Here is a 21,207-nt window from a genome sequence, read left to right as displayed (position 1 = left end):
TAGCATTGCAGACTATGTTTTTAATAAGTTGTCTTAAAAGCATTTCAGGGATCTTTCAGGAGCTCCTTAAGGTATTCTGAAGGCTCTTCTTTCATTACACTGTATCAGCATTTGGTACACTTTATAATGCTTTTGAGTTGAGAAGTCATAGTACTTCTGATAGTCATTAGCCTTCAAATAGGTCCAGTAAGTGAACTGAGTTTAGTTGACACAAGCCAAAGTCACTAAACCTGTTTCTCAATGGTTGTTTTGCTTAAAAAAAAAAAAACACAAGATAAATACATCCATTATTCAAACATAGATTTTTGTAGAAGCCTGAGGGCACGAAGAAACTTCCTTCTCATCTTTACCTAGATATACTTCTATACTGTGTTTTGAAGATTTTAACTTGTGAAGATCATATCTGAGATACAGCTATGGATCTTACCAGTTTTAATCCCTTAAAGAAAATGTTAATAAAGGTGACTTAAATTGACTTTCAGTTGAAGTATTTCAGTTTATTTCAGTATTTCACTGAATAAGGTATTTTACATTTGTTAACTCTTTACTTTGTTCCAAGTTATTTATGTGACTTAAAAAGATACATAAATAAAGGGACTTCCCTGGGGGTCCAATGGTAAAGACTCCATGCTCCCACTGCAGGGGGTGCAGGTTCGAAACCTGGTCAGGCAACTAAGATTCTGTATAATTTGCAGTGCAGCCAAAAAAAAAAAAAAAAAGATTGCAATATCCTGGAAAAAAAAGATTATTAGGTAAAAAACTAAGAAAATCTGAATAAAGTATAAACTTTAAAAAAAAAACTAAAGAATCAATGGAGACAAAAAAAGAGCATGTTACAATTTAACTAAGTAAATCCAGTGGACCCCTGAACAACACAGGTTTGAACTGGGTGGGTCCACTTATACATAGGTTTTCCAGTAAATCCATACTAACGTACTACATGTTCTGCAGGAGTTGACCAGTTGGTTCTCAGATGAAGACCCGTGGATATAGAGGACCTACTTTAAGTTTTTGACTTTTAGCTGCTTGGGGCTCAGAGCCCCTCACCCCTTTGTTCAAGGGTCAGCTATCTTCAGAATACATTTTGTGAGCACCTCTGACATGGGTTAGTGAGGCTGGCACCTAGGTTTAGTTCTTATCACTGCTTCCCAATCTAGAAAGCTCAAATGCTGCCCTGTGTGGGAAGGATTGGAGATTTCCAATTTTGTGTTCCCTGTAAATGCACTACAGTGTCCGAAATATCTGTCATAACTGCAGTTTTGAATACCAGATAATTCAACCTATTCTAGCTTCATGAGTCAGAAACCAGCACGCAGGTTAGACAGATAAAAAGTTGACCCATCCCCTTCAGCCTGAGAAAAAACTGGGTAAATTCTCAGTTGCACAGAGAAACACAATACAAAAGGGCCACCAGTTTTGAGTGTTCCAACACCCCAGCAGCATGAGTTGAAGAAACGTTCCGCTAAGAATGTCTCCTTCTGGAAGAATGTGTATGGGGTAAATGCTTCTTGATTTGATAGTTAATTCTCTCATAGCAGGTCCTTAACGTAAAACTTAATACTCTTGAAATAAAAGCTTTACTATAAAAGAGAACAGATGCTTCCCTCACTCTGCCTATAAATGTCATTTAGTTTTATTACTAGGCTGCTTGTGATGCTAAGCAGTAAACACAAAATAGGAAGCTGCTTATTTACTGAAATCCCAAGAAAGCAGTTCGGCAGAAAACAGAGGTCCCGTGAATAACGACATAAAGGAAGCAATAAGCCACCAAGAAGCATGAATAGAAATGACTGGTGTTCCTTGGGTGTCATGAGTTGCTTAGCAAGGATGCATATTTCTGCCACTGGAGACTTTACCTCCTGGCCAAGTTAAAATTATTTGAATACTATTCACTGGAACACAACCCTGAATATGGATAAAAATCTATCTTACCTCCTGTTTCAGTTGCTAAGGAAAGAAAATAGCTCTCCTGCTTCTACCTTTAACCCAAACTTTCCAAGTAGTCTATCTTTTAAGTCCTTTTCATAGCTTCATTTAGTTCTTTGGTCATATATTAACATACACACGCTCCAACACTTACAACATTTCTTTGATTTCAACTATGACTTTTACACTTGCAACAAGATCTCTGTATCCCAGCTTTACCAGTTTTCTGGATTTGAATGTGCAACTGACACAGGGCATCATCTCCCTATGTACACTTCTACATAATAATTACAGTATTGCTTATGTAGCTTTGAAAATACTTTAAATTTTTTGAATGTTAGCAAACTTTGTATTTTCTAAATATATTGATTGAGGTTCTTTTCCTTTTTACCCTCCTCAAAGGGTCTAAACATGAGTGGATCTTTTGTAGACACACCTATTTTTATTCCGGGTGGCATGTGACTGATTCTCTCTCAAATCAAATTTTAACGAGAAACCCCCCAATAGGGCCAGTCTATATTACTTTATGTGACAGTCGTGCTAATTTTTAAATTAGTAAATAAATAAAGAGGAGATGTACAATTTTGTGATTTGCTCGGTGAATCTTAATTACGGAACTTCTTCTTCTTTCGAAACTTCTTTCCTGCTGCATTTGCTGCCTTTTCAGCCATTATCTCTGAGTACTTCCTTCGGTTATATCTAAAAAGAAAAACCAAACCTTTAAGTTCTAAAGTATGACATACCAGACATTAGAAGTTAATGTAACTTTTTGGTGGTGTTTGGGGGGCAGAGGCGGGTGGGGGTGATGGGCAAGTGCTTCTAAATTTTTTTTTTTTTGCATTTTCACTATCCATCACATCTGTACCAAGTTCCATCATGAATAAGAAGCCATACTAGGAGCTGGAGACAGAGCAGTGAACTAGCCAGCCATAGTCCCTGCCCTCAGAGCTTGTAGTCTAGTGAGAAAAAAGTGGCCATGGTAGAGGCAGGCTTTCGCAAACTTTGAACCACTAGAGACCCATGCTGTAATTTCTGAGACTGCTATCACAATTACAAAATGTAGGTCAATATATGAAGTAAGCAAAGACTCAATCACCTTGTACTCGACACCTCTGTGGGATAGAAAGAGACAAGCTTAAGAAATAGGAAAATGGGAGGAAATCTGACAGTTTGAACATGGGATTGAAGGGAGAAGGTGGCGTTAAGGACTTGCCCTAAGGGATGGAGGGCAATGCCATTCAGTCATGAGAAACAGGACACTGGGAGAGGACTAGAATGTATAGGAAGGACGAAGTCAGGAGACCCCAAGTTAGCTCTCAGAGGGGCTTATGAGATACTCATTAGATGTTCCTGAGGCAGCAGCAGGTTATGTGGCTCTGGACTCAGGAGAGATCCAGACTATACATACATTTGAAAGTCAACAGTATACAGATTAATACAACTTTGTGGGGATGAGATTTCCAGGGAGAGAGAAATAAGTGAGAAAAGAGCCTTGCTTATTTCTAAAAGTTTCACCATTACCTAGAATCATGAAAAAGTTTATTTAACACTTGAATTAAATTTGTTTTCCATGCCTATATATTAAAATAATTTTAAAAATCCCTGATAAATATTTTCACTTTTGCTATTAAACCAGTCTGGAAGTTCAGCAGAAGTTTCTATATGAGGCATGCTTTTAAATCTATGCTATACACATACCTGCTTCAAGAACATTTAAACATACTTAACTGCCCCCATCTCAGGGGGAAAAAAATCCAGCTCCATTCACTAGCTGTGCCTCTTTTGTCTTGCTCACAACATCTCTTATTTCTTCAGTTCACTCTCAAGTACCGTCCAGTCTAGTTTCCTCCCCACCACTCCCCTAAAAACTCCTGACAAGGTTACTGTGACGTCCACGTATTAAATTCAGAGGAAGATCTTAGTTCTTAGCTCACTTGCATTCTCAGCAGCATTTATTCCTGTTAACCACTCCCTCTGGCTTTTCTACCTGCCTCTAACACCTTCTTTCCTTGACTTCTATGACACTGCTCTCCTGGTTTTCTTCCTGCCTCCCTGACTTCTTTCCTGGTCTCCTTTGTGGGTTCCTCCTCTAGTTAGTCTCATTTCCTTCTAAAGCAGTGGTTCTGAATCGAGAATGCTTTTGCACGCCAGGGAACATCTGAAAACGTTTGAAGACATTTTTGAATGTCATGAATTGGGACGGAGAGGAGTGCGCTACCAGCATCTAATGGGCAGACACCAGGGATGCTGTTAAAGATCCTACAGTGTAAAGTCCTCCCTAAGAATTATCCCACCCAATATACCTAATAGTTCTGTTGAGAAACTGTGCTAAAGCATTTAAAAATCATCTTGAATTTAAAGTTTTTGCACAATCTAAAGGAAAACATATATTATAAAGTGAAACATAAATTCCTTTACCTTCTGAACTCAGAATCAGCCAGCAGTTCCTCCACAATAGTTCTCTTCCTTTGTTTCTTGGGAACTCGTGAATGGTAGAAGTCAGCAGGATTGTCAACAATGGTTCCAATCTATGAATGAATGATTGAAATAAGTGATTGAAATAAGTCATGCAATACCTGAAAGTCAAGCTGTCGTCTTATCTCAGGGGAGCTCTAACAAAGTTTATTTATAGAAAGGAATGGAAAACACAGCTTATATTTTACCAGTATTAAAGTTAGTTTTGCCATTTCTTAAAAAAAAAATCACTTATTCAACCTGCACTGGGTCCTACTAGTGACATTTCTTCATTAAAATTTTTGAGTAAAACTAAAATTCCTTCTATGTAAGTGCTAGACTGTAAATTCTTGATGAATAGTCTAAACAGAAGAAAAATGGGACAGATAAAAATAACACCTTTTTAGTTTTCCAATTTAACGAGATTGATACACACATTCTACTATATACCTGTTAGATCTCCTAGGTTATCATAAATGCTGCCAGCTTAGAACCTTCTTACTGAACACTTGGCATTTGTTCATACATTCAACCAAGTAAAATATACAATGTTTGCTATGTGCCAGGAACTGGGCCAGGGTTAGGGAAACAAAGAGTATCTGGTCCCTGCTAGTGAGTGGCCAGTTTTATAGAAGATCCAAAGAGACATGGCTAAAAATGAAAGCATAACCTAGTATTATCTTGAACAAAACACTCTAGATTCTCTGAAAACAAAGTGGCCAATTCTACCAAATTCACAAGGATGACATTTTCGCTTGGACTTGTATGGGTAAAATTTCACCAAGCAGAGATGGCAGAGCCAAACACTAAAGTGAGAATGACTAGGCCAGCCAGTGCATATCCCGAGAAGACTGAGCAGCCGAGTGTGTTGGAGCTTAGAGGGCTATGTGACCAAAATAAGGATTAGTGAATTGGTGTGGGTGCAGATTGTAAAGGGCTACATCATAGGATAGAGATTCTATCCTACAGGTTATAAAGAATCACTGGTGGTATTACTGAATATCTTGATACCACTGAGGTGTATCATTAATACACGGTACACCCATCTTACAGGTTCCATATTCACAGAGCTCATCTGGAAACCTAGTTACCATTTGGAACACTGTATTTTGATAAGGAAAGCCATTACAGGCTGATGGCTATCTGAACTGGGTTCTGGCCATTATATGGTCCAAGCAGATATACACTGTAAATACACATTTAAGAGGAAACAAGTCACTGTAGTGTTTTCCAGACTAAAATCCTCACATCACCACTACCATTACTCTGTTTGCTTTATACCTGGAAGTACTTAGGGAAGCCATCTCTATCATTTTTCTTGTAAAACCTTTTTGGGTCCATGCTAGCTCTCATCTTCAGTGCTTTGAGATCATTTTTCAGTTCATCTGTCAGTTCTGGCGCTTTCATACCAAACCATCCATCACCTGCTGTTTTTTGTCGCTCTTGCTGAAATTCAAAATTTCAAAAACAATTAGAAAATTCTCATTTTTAATAAGTAGTGTATAACTACACCTCATTTCAATATTATGAAGAAAATTTCATGAATTAAAACCAAGTAAGGTTACTTAACAGGAATGTATATGTTAGTCTCCAGATACACCTTTCATAAAATGAATTAAATGACAAAAATCCATTTCTCTCAATACGTTAGACACAGCACTATCAGTGTCATAAATGACGGCTCCTTAAAATTAATTTTGTATCTCAGTAAGAACTGCTGACTTGTTGGGAGAATAGCCGACAATGTCGATGTTTTATTGTCTGAGATATCCTACAAGAGGTAAAGTATAAAAACATTCTTACATCTGGAGCCTTTCTATAAACATTTAACATTTTTATTCAGTCACCCAGTTGTCTCTTAAAAGTTACTCTCTCCAACATGCCCAGAATTTGTATTATTTCTAAAATTCAAAATCTTTCTGTTTTTTGGAAAATTTACAGCAAGTTATTTGCTCCATTTCATTGTTTTGTTCATCAGCAAATATTAATGTTTACCACCTGCCAGGGTGCTCTGGTCATATCAGTGACATTACTGGAGCACCATCCTCAAATTTCCTTGTGTACCATCCATAATTTCTTTATGCTTACTAGTTGAAATGGAAGTAGTCCCCTGTTTTTTACTCAAGAAATTCCTTGCTCTCATTTGGCAGACTAAATAGGCTGGTGTTTTTAGCTGGTGACATTACTTCAAGAGCCAGCAACAGAGTTCCCAGCCTTCTGTGACCAGTACCTATAAGCCACGACACAGTATGGTGTGGACAGTGACCACGTATGCTGGCTGCCACTGTTTTTAATGAAGGGAAAAAAGAGCTGTATCCAAGTGCACCAATCGCTGCACTTTCACTTCGTGAAAATTTACATGAAATGTGTTTATGAAACCATTTTATGGGCTCTTAATTACCTGTGATAATTTTCTTTGGAAACATATATTTTAATTGTACAACCATGTTAGACAAGCTGAATATATATATATATATATATATATATATATAGTCAAACACATTAAATGCTCTAAGTAAGAATCACTGTACTTACTCTGCGTTTTTTCTGAAGTTTATATTTTGATTCACTATATGGTGGGACACAGTAGTTTTTTTCAAATTCAGGCGTAATGACAGTTTTCTGCAGAAGCTACAAATATATTAAACTGGTTTTAAAATAATGTCAAAATGTCAACATTTTTGCCTTAAAAAGGAAACATCTCCCACACTGATGACTCCAGATACATTAACCTTCTTTATAGACAGATATACTACTGCAAAGTTGTTCCTGTTCTTAAATCTATAAATTATATAAAAATAAAAATGCTTTAGGAGACAAACTGAAGGGTTATTTTAGGGTATCTTTAAAATTAATATTCATTCAAATTTCTTTTTCTAATTTGAATTTGCACACACCAGACATACATTAATGTGTCCACTCGCATTTCATTGGTTTGCAACCAGCCACCTGCACCAACCAATTGGAAAACAAAGACAACAGAAACAATGCTATAGTGTTCTGGAACTTCCTGAAAAAACAAAAAAACACCTGACTAGCCTAAGCTCTTTTGATGTTGACAAAACAGCTTTATGTGATCTGAGACCAGCTAGACTTCTGATAAGAACAGCAGTATAGATTTTGATTAAACAACACATGCTTTTAATGGTACACCAATTAAATCATACCATCAAGCAAATCTGCTTTTTGCAACTCAACAACGTATCAAAGATGTTCTTTCAATGTCAATTCATACAAAGATCAACTTCATTCATAGCTGTTATGCACAATTTTTCTTGATATTTAGTTTAAGTCTCTATTAAATTTTTTTCCATTAAATATTATAAACATCTCTGAATACTTGTGATTATTTCTGTAAAACAGATTCCAAAACGTGTTGTTTAAATTTTGATAGGTACCACTAAATTGCCTTGAATCCAAGTAGTATAAACTCCTACCAGAAGGTAATCAGTACCTTTTTTTTTTTTTTTTTAACATAGCTAACACTGGTGATTATCTCTGTGTTTTGTCAGTGGTACCTCATGAATGTTTCCATTTGCTGCTGATCATCCTTTTGTGTTTTTTTTTTTAGCTGTGTATAAGTCTTCTTCCGTGGAACGCCTGCATCTGTTTGGGGTCGGGGTGGGGGGGGGGCGGTGTTCTTTTTTATTTTTATACAAGGTTGTGTTCTTATTAATTTGAAGAATTATATTCTGTATCTTAGTGGTATTAAACCCATGGCCTTTTACTTATCTTTGTTTAGATGTTTTTAATTGCCTAAGTTTAAAAACTTTAGTCAAATCTGTTATCTTTTCCTAAATGTCTTCTGCATTTTTTGATTACTTGCCTAGGGTAATTAAATACTGTCTTAATACTGTGTATGTGACTAAAAGGAACCTCAGACTCATTAGTCATTTCCCTAGAACAAGAACTAAAGACAGTTCACAAAACTGTTAGCCCGCAAAACAGTTCACAGGAACGTAGCAAATGTTAACTTGGTCAATAACATTTGCAATTATTAAATCTTCAATTCAAATTTAGGACTAGAAGTTGCTGCGTAGCACAGTAGTGGTCTAGACTTTCCTATCAGTCAGAGAAGAATGCATGACATTTATTTTATAGGTTATTAAGAGCTGGTTGTGTATCAAGTACTATAGTAGGGTTTAGAGTGGTTCTCAACTGAGAGCAACTGGCAATGTCTGAAGACATTCTGAGGTGGGGGGCATGAACTGGTAGAGATGGATGCTATTGGCACCTATGGGGTAGAGGCTGGGATGCTGCTAAACATTCTACAACACACACGACATCTTCCCACAACAAATAATTATCCGGCCCAAACGTCAGCTTTGCTAAGGTTGAGAAATCCTGTTTTTTTCCAGTGCTAAGAACACAGCAGGCAGACAGAGCCAGATGGAACAGAGGCACCTTGAAAGGCTCTGGGGAACCACTCAAGGACTTAAACAGGAGAGTATCATGGTCAGATGGTATTTTGTGTTTTTAGAATGAGAAATCTAGCAAGACCATTGAGGACGGCTTGAAGAAGAGGAGGCCAATGCAGTGGTCTAGACAAAAAGTAAAACAGATGTCACTAGTCAGTGACAGTGGGGTGGAAAGGAGGGAGCGGAATATTAATAGAAAGTATATAAGAGCACTGTCCTTTAAGCTTAGTTACTGATTACAAAAGAGAAATAGATTTTGGTGTTATTAACCAGGATAAATAATACAAGAGGAGAAGCTGGTTCAGGCAAAGAAGAAGAGAAGGGCAATTAGTGAAGTCAAGTGCCTGAATGCATCTGAATGAACAAAGAATAGGCACCTGAGTTTAAAGACCTGTGTAGGCTGCAAGACTAGGAAATACTACAGATTTAGGAGGAAGCCATTCAAGGTGGCAGCAGAAACTGAAGGCTTGTGTAAGGTTACCTAACGTGTAATTTCCTTCTAAAAATATATATACAATTTAATGTCTATGAGCACATATGCTTTTTCCCGGTGGGGTTAATGGGTACTCACAGCTTTCAGATTTTTAACAGAGTCCAAAGCAGTGAGGAACGAAAAATATAGCAAGAAAAAACGAAAAAACTCTGGGATCATAACTGGTGCTTGCCAGAAGAACACTGACCCTACATTAGTTTTCAAATACCACCTTTGGCTGGGATTTTATGATAAAAGAAAAAAGGAGCACAGTAGGCTAATGTGGTTTCACTGCAGGAAAACTAGTCTCTTACCAAGGACTAATCATCTCTAGAAGTGACTGGTGAGTTCTGTGCAGCTTACCTCATCTTTCCTTTTCTCTTTCATCTGTGTTAGGGTTCTCTTGTTCAACTGTACCTTGTCTGCATTGAAATTAATATACAAACCACCCAGCTCCTTAATATTCAGTCCAGTATCTATGCTGCTGCTCATCAACTTCAGACTGAAAGAGAAATGATCACTTTTAAGTGATTAAGAAATAATCTTTAGATCATTTAGCAATTCAAAATGAAAACTGAGACTTTTCATTTAGAAGAAATTATAGGATAAATAATGAATTAAGCCTTTTGAGAGCACATCCAAATTTATTCCCCAAATTTTCTTAAAAGAGGATTAAGGCCATATTATATGTCAACAGACTTCATACACGTATTTTACAAGGAAAGAGTTACAGAAAAAAGGAAATACATCTGGCATTTAGCTCAACTTCATATGTAGGTAGTAAATTAATAAATGTCCATATTTTTCCATCTCAAAAGCCAATGAGACAGGGCCTTTTTCTCTTTACTTCTAAGTTATCCAAACTTGGAATTTTTTCCTGAGTATTTAAGGACATTTAGTAGTGCCTCTAAATCAGTGAGTTTTAAACAACAGTGAGCATCTGTATTTTCCACCAGAGCTTAAAAAAAATGTAACTGTCATACCCTAGATCCACCAAATCAGAATCTTCAGCAGTTGGCTTCGGCTTCTGCCGTGTTTATGTAATTACTAAAGTCTTTTTTTATAAGTACACTTATATAAACACTTGGACTTAGTTTCTTCCCTAATTATTCATATAAACTGAGCAGTTTAAAGTTCCCATAAACAACCTCTATTCAATTACAGTGCCTTGGCAGTGATTCTCAACCCTGAGTGTATGTTACAGTTATCCTGGGGAAAGGGTGTGGCTCCTAAAAAATCAGTACACCTGAGACTAGTCTCGGAGATTCCACTGGTTTACAGTGAAGACTGGGCATCTGTTAACGTACAGTTCCTTCCAAGGATACCTGTATTTTCAGTGGATAGACTGCCACCAAAGGCCTGTGCCTGGGAAAAACAAATTTGGAAAACAGAAAAACTAAAGAAACCGCCTCCAAAGACTGCTTTTTAATGGCAGTACATGGGATTATAGGTTACTATTTTTCTCAGTTTTCCTCTATTTTTCAATTTCTCTACAATCAACATGCATAAAAAAGCCAAGTTACCTTCCTTCCCTTTTGTATGTTGCTCTTAATAATCATGCAAGAAAATCTTAACAGATCATTTTTAATATACCATCAAACGGAATACTTTTAGCTCTCACCAGTGGGAAAAATATGACTAACAAAGGCACCCACATAAACAAGGGAAACCCTGACAGATAAAGAACCCAAAGCAGTACTTTTTTTCAGTTCCTATGCTTTGTAATATTTCTATGGTAAATTATTGCCACTTGAAGCACGTATCAAAAGCTTACTTTAAAAAAATAAAAGATAAAACTTACAGTTTAGATTTTGTGTTACTTAGCAAGTTGTCTTCATCACTAAACTCATTATCTTTATTTCTGTCATGGTCTGATAGTTCTTCTTCACTTTCTTCCTCTTCCTCCTCCTCCTCCTCCTCAGTGGCAACCTCACCTGCCTTGTCTTCTTCATCCAAGTAAAAATTTTTATCAGCACTCAACCCGGGAGTAGTGTCAATCACAAACAATGCATTGTCATGTGACAGATTTTCTGAGTCTCCATTTAGGGACTCTTTGTTACCATTATTTTCAACAAAACACACGGTGTCCTCTTCATTCTCACTGTGTTCAGACTGTTGGCTTTCATCACTGCTGAGAACTAACAAAACAGAATCATCTTTATCCTGAGTTGTGTTGAACTCAAGATTACTTGGTTTGGTATCACTCTCAGAATCTACCTCCTTTTCTTTGCTCATGTCTTCACTAACACCTATAACTGTGCACTCTTCATCACTATCACTATAACTACCGTCACCAGGTTCTGAGCAGTCACTTGTTTTTATGGCATTCTTTCTCTCTTCATTCCATCTGTCCATTTCCACAACTGCAAATGTCTGAGCTAACGATTTCATCACAGCCTCATGGTTCAGAGTTGAAGACTCTGATGTGGTTTTGTCACTTTCAGGGGTTGAATGCCTTTGAGAAACTAACTGCTGAAGGCCAGTATCCTGAAATTCAGAAAGATTCAACTGAGAGTTCTTCTCATTACCTTCTTTTCCCCCATCTATTATTTTTTTGGCTTCTTCATCTAAACTTTTACAATTCTGCTTTGTTATTTCTTTGAGAGGTGAAATACTGTCCTGCTTTTCCTCTCTTATGGTAAAATTTCGGGTTTTTTTCACTGCTAGTTTTTTTCCTGAAATTCCAAAGAAGGAATCATCAGGGTCATTATAAATTTCATTATTAGAGAAATTTGGCTTATTTATCTGAGAAAGTGATCTTGCTAGTAAACGAGAAGTTCGTCTGTTAACTGAATCCTCTAAATTCACAGGTGTATGTATGATTTCCTTCTCATTTTCCAGTACAATCTTAGTATTATTCTCCTCAGTTTGTGCCTGTAATTTCCTTTGCATACTCCTTGTTGTTCTCCTAGTTGCAATTCCAGAAAATGAAATGTCTGAGCATGATGACTCAGCATCAGAAATAACTTCCACATGGGATTCTTGCTTTGGCTCTCTTTGGGATTTAGCCTTACTTCTTCTGGTTGTTATTTCTGTGGGAGGCATAATTCTAGAAATACCTGAAACATGTGAGTCTGCTTCAGAGACGACTTCTTCAGTATAAGACTCACTTACCCGAGTTATTTTCAGCCTTTTCCTTACACTAGAAACTGGGGTGCCTGCAACTAAGATCTGTCTTCTCCTAGTTACTCTGAACACAGGATCCTGGACCTCAGGCACAGAAGAACAATCTGACTCTGCTTCAGAGATCTCGCCATCCGTCGCAGGTTTGTTCATTTCTGGTAATGAGCCTGTAGTTCCACTCTTCCTGGTTTTAGGAGCTGGACTTCGTTCCGGAGTGGTCTGTGATTCAGTAGTATTTGGGTTATCAGGTGAAGACCCCTTCCTGCCTTTTGGGTGCACGTGAAGTCTTGTGACAGCAGAATTCTGTAAGCCAATTACACTGTAATTTAGGTAGGGCTGGGACAAGGGCAAAGTGAATGAGGCACTCCCTTCAAAAGCAAATTTTAAGGGGGCACTGGAAAAACTCAGTAAACAAAATTAATGTAAAATAATAACTACCATCACCACCCACAATTAAAAGAATCAATAGCTAGATACTGGATCTGACTTCGCATTTGTAGGTCCTGCCTCACTAGCGTTCACCTCAGTCCTGACTTCAGGAAACAAATAACTGCAAATAAAAATCTTCCTCATGCAAGGTCACAAATGCTTGGTGGACCTACATTCCGACACACATTCAGGAAAAGAACATTCCGACACACATTCAGGAAAAGAACAAAGAAACCAACGATGTGTTCAGGAAAACACGCCAATGAAATTACTTTTCATATCTACGTGGACTAATACTCCCTTCGCTTCATCGCAGCATCAGAGGCAGCAGACAATTAGCACCACTGAATTACGAGGTGACGTCACCGCGGTCCTCTCCCCTCCAGAAGGAAGTGCTGTCGAGGCACAGTCAGTCTTCCCACGTGAAAACGGTGCCTTCTCCAATCCACGATTGGCGGCCGAAATTAATCCTCCGTTAGCAGTAAGGTTAAAAAGCGAGCAGTGCATCTGCATTACGGAGCTGAACTACGCAAATCAAGTTACCTAATCTATTACCTGCCAAACATTACCTTAAAAGATCCCAATGTGGTCTTTAGAAGCTACAGGCTTAGAGAGGAGCCTGGTATGCAGAAGCGCGCCGCCAGTCCTGGCTTTTCTGCCGTTCCTTCCCCAAGGCTCCACTGGACCCCTGCACCGCCCACCTTTCTCAGCACTGCTCTGCGAAGCAGTTAGAAGAAATGAGGGAGACTTTCGAGTTTTCCTACCTTCTGCCGCAAGCTTTCAACTGACGTGGCTTCGTTCCCGGCCTGAGGCCGCGCAGACCTAGTAACCACCATCTTCCCGGCGTGTGGCTCCCGCAGCCTCCCTCTGGTCCCGCGACCCGGAAGTACGTCAGAGATGCGCCTCACTCGCGTTTCCCGCGAGAATCTCGGAACTCAAGAGAATCTCGTGCCGCCTCGGCCACTCAGACCTCAGTTCAGTCAGTTCAGTCACTCAGTCGTGTCCGACTCTTTGCGACCCCATGAGTCGCAACACGCCAGGCCTCCCTGTCCATCACCAACTCCCGGAGTTCACTCAGACTCACGTCCATCGAGTCAGTGATGCCATCCAGCCATCTCATCCTCTGTCGTCCCCTTCTCCTCCTGCCCCCAATCCCTCCCAGCATCAGAGTCTTTTCCAATGAGTCAACTCTTCGCATGAGGTGGCCAAAGTACTGGAGTTTCAGCTTTAGCATCAGTCCTTCCAAAGAAATCCCAGGGCTGATCTCCTTGCAGTCCAAGGTACTCAAGAGTCTTCTCCAACGGACCTAGGTCAAGGCAATCCGAGCCGGGATTCCGAAGGGCTCGGTTTTAGAGTTCAGTACATTGCGGGACTCCCATGGATGGAGGAGCCTGGGAGCTGCAGTCAATGGGGTTACTAAGAGACGGACGCGACTGAGAGATCACTTTCACTTTAATGCATTTTAGAAGGAAATGGCAACCCACTCCAGTGTTCTTGCCTGGAGAATCCCAGGGACGGGGGAGCCTGGTGGGCTGCCATCTATGGGGGTCGCACAGAGTTGGACACGACTGAAGTGACTTAGCAGCAGCAACAGTGCGGGACTTCGCTGGTGGCTCAGACGGTGAAGCGTCTACCGTCTGAGAATGCGGGAGACCTGGGTTCAATCCCTGGGTCGGGAAGATCTCCTGGAGAAGGAAATGGCACCCCACTCCAGTACTCTTGCCTGGAAAATCCCATGGACGGAGGAGCCTGGTAGGCTACACTCCGTGGGGTCGCAAAGAGTCGGACATGACTGAGCGACTTCACTCACTTGCACTCACTCACAGTGCGGGAGAAGACAGCCCAGGCTGGTGCAGGGAGAGACCTTCCCGCAATGATCTAGGGCCCTTGTCCCCATTACACCCGAATGGATTCGAAAATAGCATCATGTGCCCACTACATCTATCCTCTCGTTTGTTCAGCAAAAGACTTAATGTAGCCATGGTTATGGCCAAAGGAGACGTTTGCATTATTTATCGCTCCTCCTACTCCTGCTCCTAAGTCGCTTCAGTCGTGTCCGACTCTGTGCGACCCCAGAGACGGCAGCCCACCAGGCTCCCCCGTCCCAACACCTTAAAAAAACAAAAACATTCCCCCGCCCCCAACACACTCTTGTATTACGTGTGAAGTCAAATAAAATAAAAGCCCTAGTTAGGGTAAAAGATGTGTCTGCTAAATGCCCAGGAACTCGACTAGTTAGGAAGGAAGCTATATAATTTAAAGGTGAGATGGTGAGTAGGGATGGGGAATAAGCAGAATAGAAGAATGTTAAATTGCAAAGGAGATTTTTTTAAAAAAGATTTTTATTTTCAGTGAAAGAAAGAGAATGACCAGAACCAGGAAAAGCTTTTTGATTTTTCCTTCAGAATGGAGAAAGAAGAGCTAGAATATATTTGAGGGCAATGGATGAAGATGTAAACAGATGTTGGCGATGAGAACGCGCGCCTCATTGTTATCTTTTCTCTCCTACTTTATAACAGAAAACTATTTTTTTTTTTTTTTTTTTGCCTTAAAGTCACGAAGTACAGAATTTTCAGTGGGCACACTGCCCTCAGCTAAATAACTCCTCTCACAGTTTTATTTGCAGACAGATACGGCTGTTTGAGCTAATTACAGATCATTAAGTGTTGGGTAGTTCTCTGCTGCTGCTGCTGCATGGCTTCAGTCCTGTCCGACTCTGCGCGACCCCATAGACGGCAGCCCACCAGGCTCCCCCGTCCCTGGGATTCTCCAGGCAAGACCACTGGAGTGGGCTGCCATTTCCTTCTCCAATGCATGGAAGTGAAAAGTGAAAGTGAAGTTGCTCAGTCATGTCCGACTCTTCACGACCCCATGGACTGCAGCCTAACAGGTTCCTGCATCCATGGGAGTTTCTAGGCAAGAGTACTGGAGTGGGGTGCCACTGCCTTCTCCGGGGTAGTTCTCTAGAGACCTCTTAAAAGAGGAGGTTCTCCTTGCCTTTAACTTCATTCCACTCCCTGGAGAGTCATGTTCCCTGGTTTTCAAGCAGCAATCTTGTGCCATGAAGAGGAGAGCCATGCTTTAAGGATCGCAGAGCAGTGACAAAAACGTTTCTGACAAATTGGGGAACTGCCGTATCAGTTGTTGCAGTCACTCAGTCGTGTCCAACTCTTTGTGACCCCATGAATTGGAGCACGCCAGGCTTCCCTTTCACTGCTGCTGCTGCCAAGTCGCTTCAGTCGTGTCCGACTCTGTGCGACCCCATAGACGGCAGCCCACCAGGCTCCCCGTCCCTGGGATTCTCCAGGCAAGAACACTGAGTGGGTTGCCATTTCCTTCTCCAATGCATGAAAGTGAAAAGTCAAAGTGAAGTCGCTTAGTCGTGTCCAACTCTTAGCGACCCCATGGACTGCAGCCTACCAGGCTCCTCTGTCCATGGGATTTTCCAGGCAAGAGTACTGGAGTGGGGTGCCATTGCCTTCTCCCTTCACTACTGTCTCCCAGTTTGCACAAACTCACATCCAGTGATGCCACCCAACCGTCTCATCCTGTCACCCCCTTCTCCTCCTGCCCTCAGTCTTTCCCAGCATCAGGGTCTTTTCCAGTAAGTCAGCTCTTTGCATCATGTGGCCAAAGTATTGGAGTTTCAGCTTCAGCATTAGTTCTTCCAATGAATATGCTGATTTCCTTTAGGATGGACTGGTTTGATCTCCTTGCTGTCCAAGGGACTCTCAAGAGTAGTCTCAGCACCAAAGTTTGAAAGCATCAGTTCTTCAGTGCTCAGACTTTATGGTCTTGTTCATGACTACTGGAAAAACCATAGCTTTGACTATACAGACCTATGCTGGCAAAGTTATATCTCTGCTTTTTAATATACTGTCTAGGTTTCTCATAGCTTTTCTTCCAAGAAGCAAGTGTCTTATTCTAAACAGACTAATTTTAGAGCTGTTTCACCTGAGAGAAACATCTCTCACTTTAAACCACTGTTTTTTTGGGATTTTCTGTTTTGCAGCTGAGCCTAATCCCAGCTAAAGAATGGAATTTTTTAAAAAACTGGAGCTGGAGCTACAGAGGAATGTTCCTTCCTTTGAGGCAAGAGGGAAAAGTAGATAATTGAAGCAGAGAGGAGACTGTAAATGCAGGGGAATTAAAGTGGAGAGAAAAGGAGGGGATCTGAGAGAACATCAATCTATGTAAGTTGGAGTAGGTAAGAAAGAACAGAAGACATGCTAAATTTGAAGAGATGGGATGGGGTAGAGGAAGGAAGGTGAAGCAACAAGGTGGGTAATGGAGATCAAAGCAGCAGAAGACAACAGCTTCAATTACAGTAATCAGTAGTTCAGTTCAGTCACTCAGTCGTGTCCGACCCTATGACCCCATGAATCACAGCACGCCAGGCCTCCCTGTCCATCACCAACTCCCGGAGTTCACTCAAACTCATGTCCATCCAGTCAGTGATGCTATCCAGCCATCTCATCCTCTGTCGTCCCCTTCTCCTCCTGCCCTCAATCCCCCCCAGCATCAGAGTCTTTTCCAATAAGTCAACTCTTCGCATGAGGTGGCCAAAATACTGGAGTTTCAGCTTTAGCATCAGTCCTTCCAAAGAACACCCAGGACTGATCTCCTTTAGGATGGACTGGCTGGATTTCCTTGCAGTCCAAGGGACTCTCAAGAGTCTTCTCCAACACCACAGTTCAAAAGCATCAATTCTTTGGCGCTCAGTTTTCTTCACAGTCCAACTCTCACATCCATACATGACCACAGGAAAAACCATAGCCTTGACTAGACGGACATTTGTTGGCAAAGTAATGTCTCTGCTTTTGAATATGTTGTCTAGGTTGGTCATAACTTTCCTTCCAAGGAGTAAGCGTCTTCTAATTTCATGGCTGCAGTCACCATCTGCAGTGATTTTGGAGCCCCCCAAAATAAAGTCTGACACTGTTTCCACTGTTTCCCCATCTATTTCCCATGAAGTGATGGGACCAGATGCCATGATGTTAGTTTTCTGAATGTTAAGCTTTAAGCCAACTTTTTCACTCTCCTCTTTCACTTTCATCAAGAGGCTTTTTAGTTCCTAATCAGTAGAGCACTTACTATATGCTGGTACTACATGCATTAACTCATTTAATATATACTTATGTACACCATTTAATATATATGACCACTTTAACATGAACAAATGCATGAAAATAGAAATTAAGATCACAGGAGTTGTGTAGAAAATTGGGAGAATATTATTAATATATAACCAGTGTGTACTATTCACTTACAAGCATGGCCCCTTTAAAATGAAAAAGCAAAACGCTCCCAAGTATTTAGAATCTAAAAAGTTCAAGAACAAAAATAAAATACTAAGATTAAAATGTCAGTACATATTAGTAATATAAGAAGACTGGACTGGTCTGCTGATCAGGGGAAAAACTGTGAAGTATTCTATTTGAACTGAACATATCTGCCATGTTTCCCCATCTCTGCCTTCTTTACCTGCTCTCTTCTTTTCCCAAAGTGGATTTTGGGAAGATACAGTAAATATAAAAATACAGTAATTATTACTCAGGCCTAAAGGGAAACTCCCCCATAATATTTTACTAACTAAAAATCTTATAGGGTTGAATCTCTTGCAGGAATTTTAACCAAAAGGTAAGAGTTCAGTTCAGTTCAGTCGCTCAGTCGTGTCCAACTCTTTGCAACCCCATGGACTGCAGCACTCCAGTCCTCCCTGTCCATTACCAACTCCCGGAGTTTACCCAAACTCATGTCCACTGAGTCAGTGATGCCATCCAACCATCTCATCCTCTGTTGTCCCCTTCTTCTCCTGCCCTCAATCTTTCCCAGCATCAGGGTCTTTTCCAATGAGAATTTTAGTGCATATGCCTAAAAATACATACTATTCATGGTCACTTTACATTACTACATACAAAATATTACTTTTAAATTAAGTTTGACTGGTAAGATGGTCTCCATTGATCCTATCCTCTGGTCTTCATGCCCTTAAGTATGGGCTAGACCTAGTTTCTTATAATGAAAAGAACCTAACAAAAGTGATGGGTGTCACTTTCAAGATGAGATTACAAAAAAGGCTGGCTTCTCTCTTGTACCTTCTCACTCACTCATTCTGTTGGAAGCTAGTAACTGGTTGCTATGAGCTGCCCTATAGAGACGGCCATGTGGCAAGGAAGTGAGGAAGGCCCCTGGCTTATAGCCAGAAAGGAAACTGAGTCCAGTCAACAACCTCATGAGCAAGCTTGGAAGGAGACCAACCTCAATCAAGCACACAGAGGAGACTGGAGTCCCAGATGACAGGGACTGCAACATTTTGAGAGGCCTTGAGGTATCCAGGTGCAGCAATAGATAATACAGTCAATACTGTCTGTTCTAAAAATTTCATGTAAAGGAAATAATGTACTTTCATGTCCAGCTTCTTTCACTCAGCCTATTACCGAGACTCATCCATATTACTGTGTATGAAAGTGAAAGGGAAGTCACTCAGTCCTGTCTACCCTGTGGACTGTAGCCTACCAGGCTCCTCTGTCCATGGGATTTTCCAGGCAAGAATACTGGAGTGGGTTGCCATTTCCTTCTCCAGGGGATCTTCCCAACACAGGGATCAAACCTGGGTCTCTGCATGGTAGGCAGACGTTTTACCTTCTGAGCCACCACGGAATTCCAAAGTACTATAGATATTGGTATATGTCTTTTTCAGATATATGATTTCTCTTGTATGGATGTGAAAGTTGGACTGTGAAGAAGGCTGAGCACTGAACTGATGGTTTTGAACTGTGGTGTTGGAGAAGACTCTTGAGAGTACCTTGGACTGCAAGGAGATCCAACCAGTCCATTCTAAAGGAGATCAGCCCTGGGATTTCTTTGGAAGGAATGATGCTAAAGCTGAAACTCCAGTACTGTGGCCACCTCATGCGAAGAGTTGACTCATTGGAAAAGACTCTGATGCTGGGAGGGATTGGGGGCAAGAGGAGAAGGGGACGACAGAGGATGAGATGGCTGGATGGCATCACTGACTCGATGGATGTGAGTCTCGGTGAACTCTGGGAGTTGGTGATGGACAGGGAGGCCTGGCGTGCTGCGATTCATGGGGTCACAAAGAGTCAGACACGACTGAGTGACTGAACTGATCTGATCTGAAACACCTAGGAGTGGAGTTGCTGGGTCACATGGTACATTTTGTAAGAAATCTAGTAATTTTTCATAGTAGTTGTACCATTTTACTGGACCATGTGAGAGTTGCTTCCTCTACATCCTTGCCACTACTTGCTACTGTCTTTAAAAATTTTAGGTACTTTGGTGATATTTCATTATGGTTTTAATTGGCATTTCCCTGATGACTAATGATGTTGAACATCTTATATGTTCTTACTGAGTATTCATGTCTTCTTTGGGGGAAAAAAATCTGTCCTAAATTTTGCCTAATTTTTCTTGGGTTGTCTTAAACTGTAAGAAGTTCTTTAAACACTCTGGATGCAAGATCCTTATCAAATGTATGATTTTCAAGTATCTTATCCTGTTTTTAGGTTGCCTTTTGACTTTCTTAATGGTGTTTTGACTTTCTTGATGGAGGTTTGAAGTTTTTAAAAAAATTTATTGAAGTGCAGTAGATTTACAATTTTGTATTTTTACTATACAGCAAAGTTATTGTTTTATATATACACACACACACACATTCTTTTTATATTTTTTTCCATTATGGCTTATCTTGAATGCTGTTTTTGAAGTTCAACTTAAAAAAATTTATGTCCAATTTATTTTTCATAAGATTTATTGCATATATTTCATTGAGTCTGTGGCTCACATTTTCATTTTCTTGACAGTATATTTTTAAGAATGTAAGATTTTAATTTTGATTAAATCTGGTTATTGATATTTTCCTTTATGGTTACTTTTTTGGTGTTATTAGAAAACTCATAAGCCAGTTTTCATTTTCTTGCTTTATTCTAATTCCACACATATCAAAATGAATCAAATATTTCAAATGAAAAAAGAGACCAGAGGGAAAAACAGATTATTTCTAGGGAAGAAAATCCAGATTCTCATTAGCAAGAGTATAAATGCTGGAAATCAATGGAATATTATATTCAAGATGCTGAGAGAAAGTGTTTGGAAACTTAGAATTCTATAATGTCAAATGACCATTTAAGATTGTTAACAAAGACATTTTGAGACAAACAAAACCTAGGAAGTTTACTGCCCAAAGACTTTTAGTGAAAGAATTACTAAGGATATAATTAAGAACAAAGTAAATGTGAATGGAATAGGATGCAAGAATCAATAGTGAGTAAAGAAATAGAGAAAACAAAGCTAAGTCCAAATAAGTGATGCTTATTGTAAAACATGAACCTTAAGATAATGAAACCAAAACACAGACCAAAA

At 39.9% G+C, this 21,207-nt stretch overlaps 1 protein-coding gene across 1 annotated transcript; it reads right to left on the bottom strand.

Annotated features, from left to right (window-relative positions):
* On the bottom strand, positions 1–13,738 carry DNTTIP2 (deoxynucleotidyltransferase terminal interacting protein 2). The gene is made up of 7 exons (XM_019957030.2): positions 13,587–13,738; positions 11,072–12,696; positions 9,634–9,772; positions 6,916–7,011; positions 5,662–5,826; positions 4,345–4,454; positions 1–2,625 (listed from the first exon to the last, which is right to left on the bottom strand). The coding sequence occupies exons 1-7, from the start codon at positions 13,656–13,658 to the stop codon at positions 2,532–2,534; spliced, it is 2,301 nt and encodes a 766-aa protein (XP_019812589.2). The 5' UTR covers positions 13,659–13,738; the 3' UTR covers positions 1–2,531.
* Between the last annotated feature and the right edge of the window lie 7,469 nt (positions 13,739–21,207).

The sequence above is a fragment of the Bos indicus genome, chromosome 3, assembly GCF_029378745.1.
Source record: "Bos indicus isolate NIAB-ARS_2022 breed Sahiwal x Tharparkar chromosome 3, NIAB-ARS_B.indTharparkar_mat_pri_1.0, whole genome shotgun sequence".
Classification (NCBI taxonomy): Eukaryota; Metazoa; Chordata; class Mammalia; order Artiodactyla; family Bovidae; genus Bos; species Bos indicus.
This window is presented reverse-complemented; position numbering and strand designations above follow the sequence as displayed.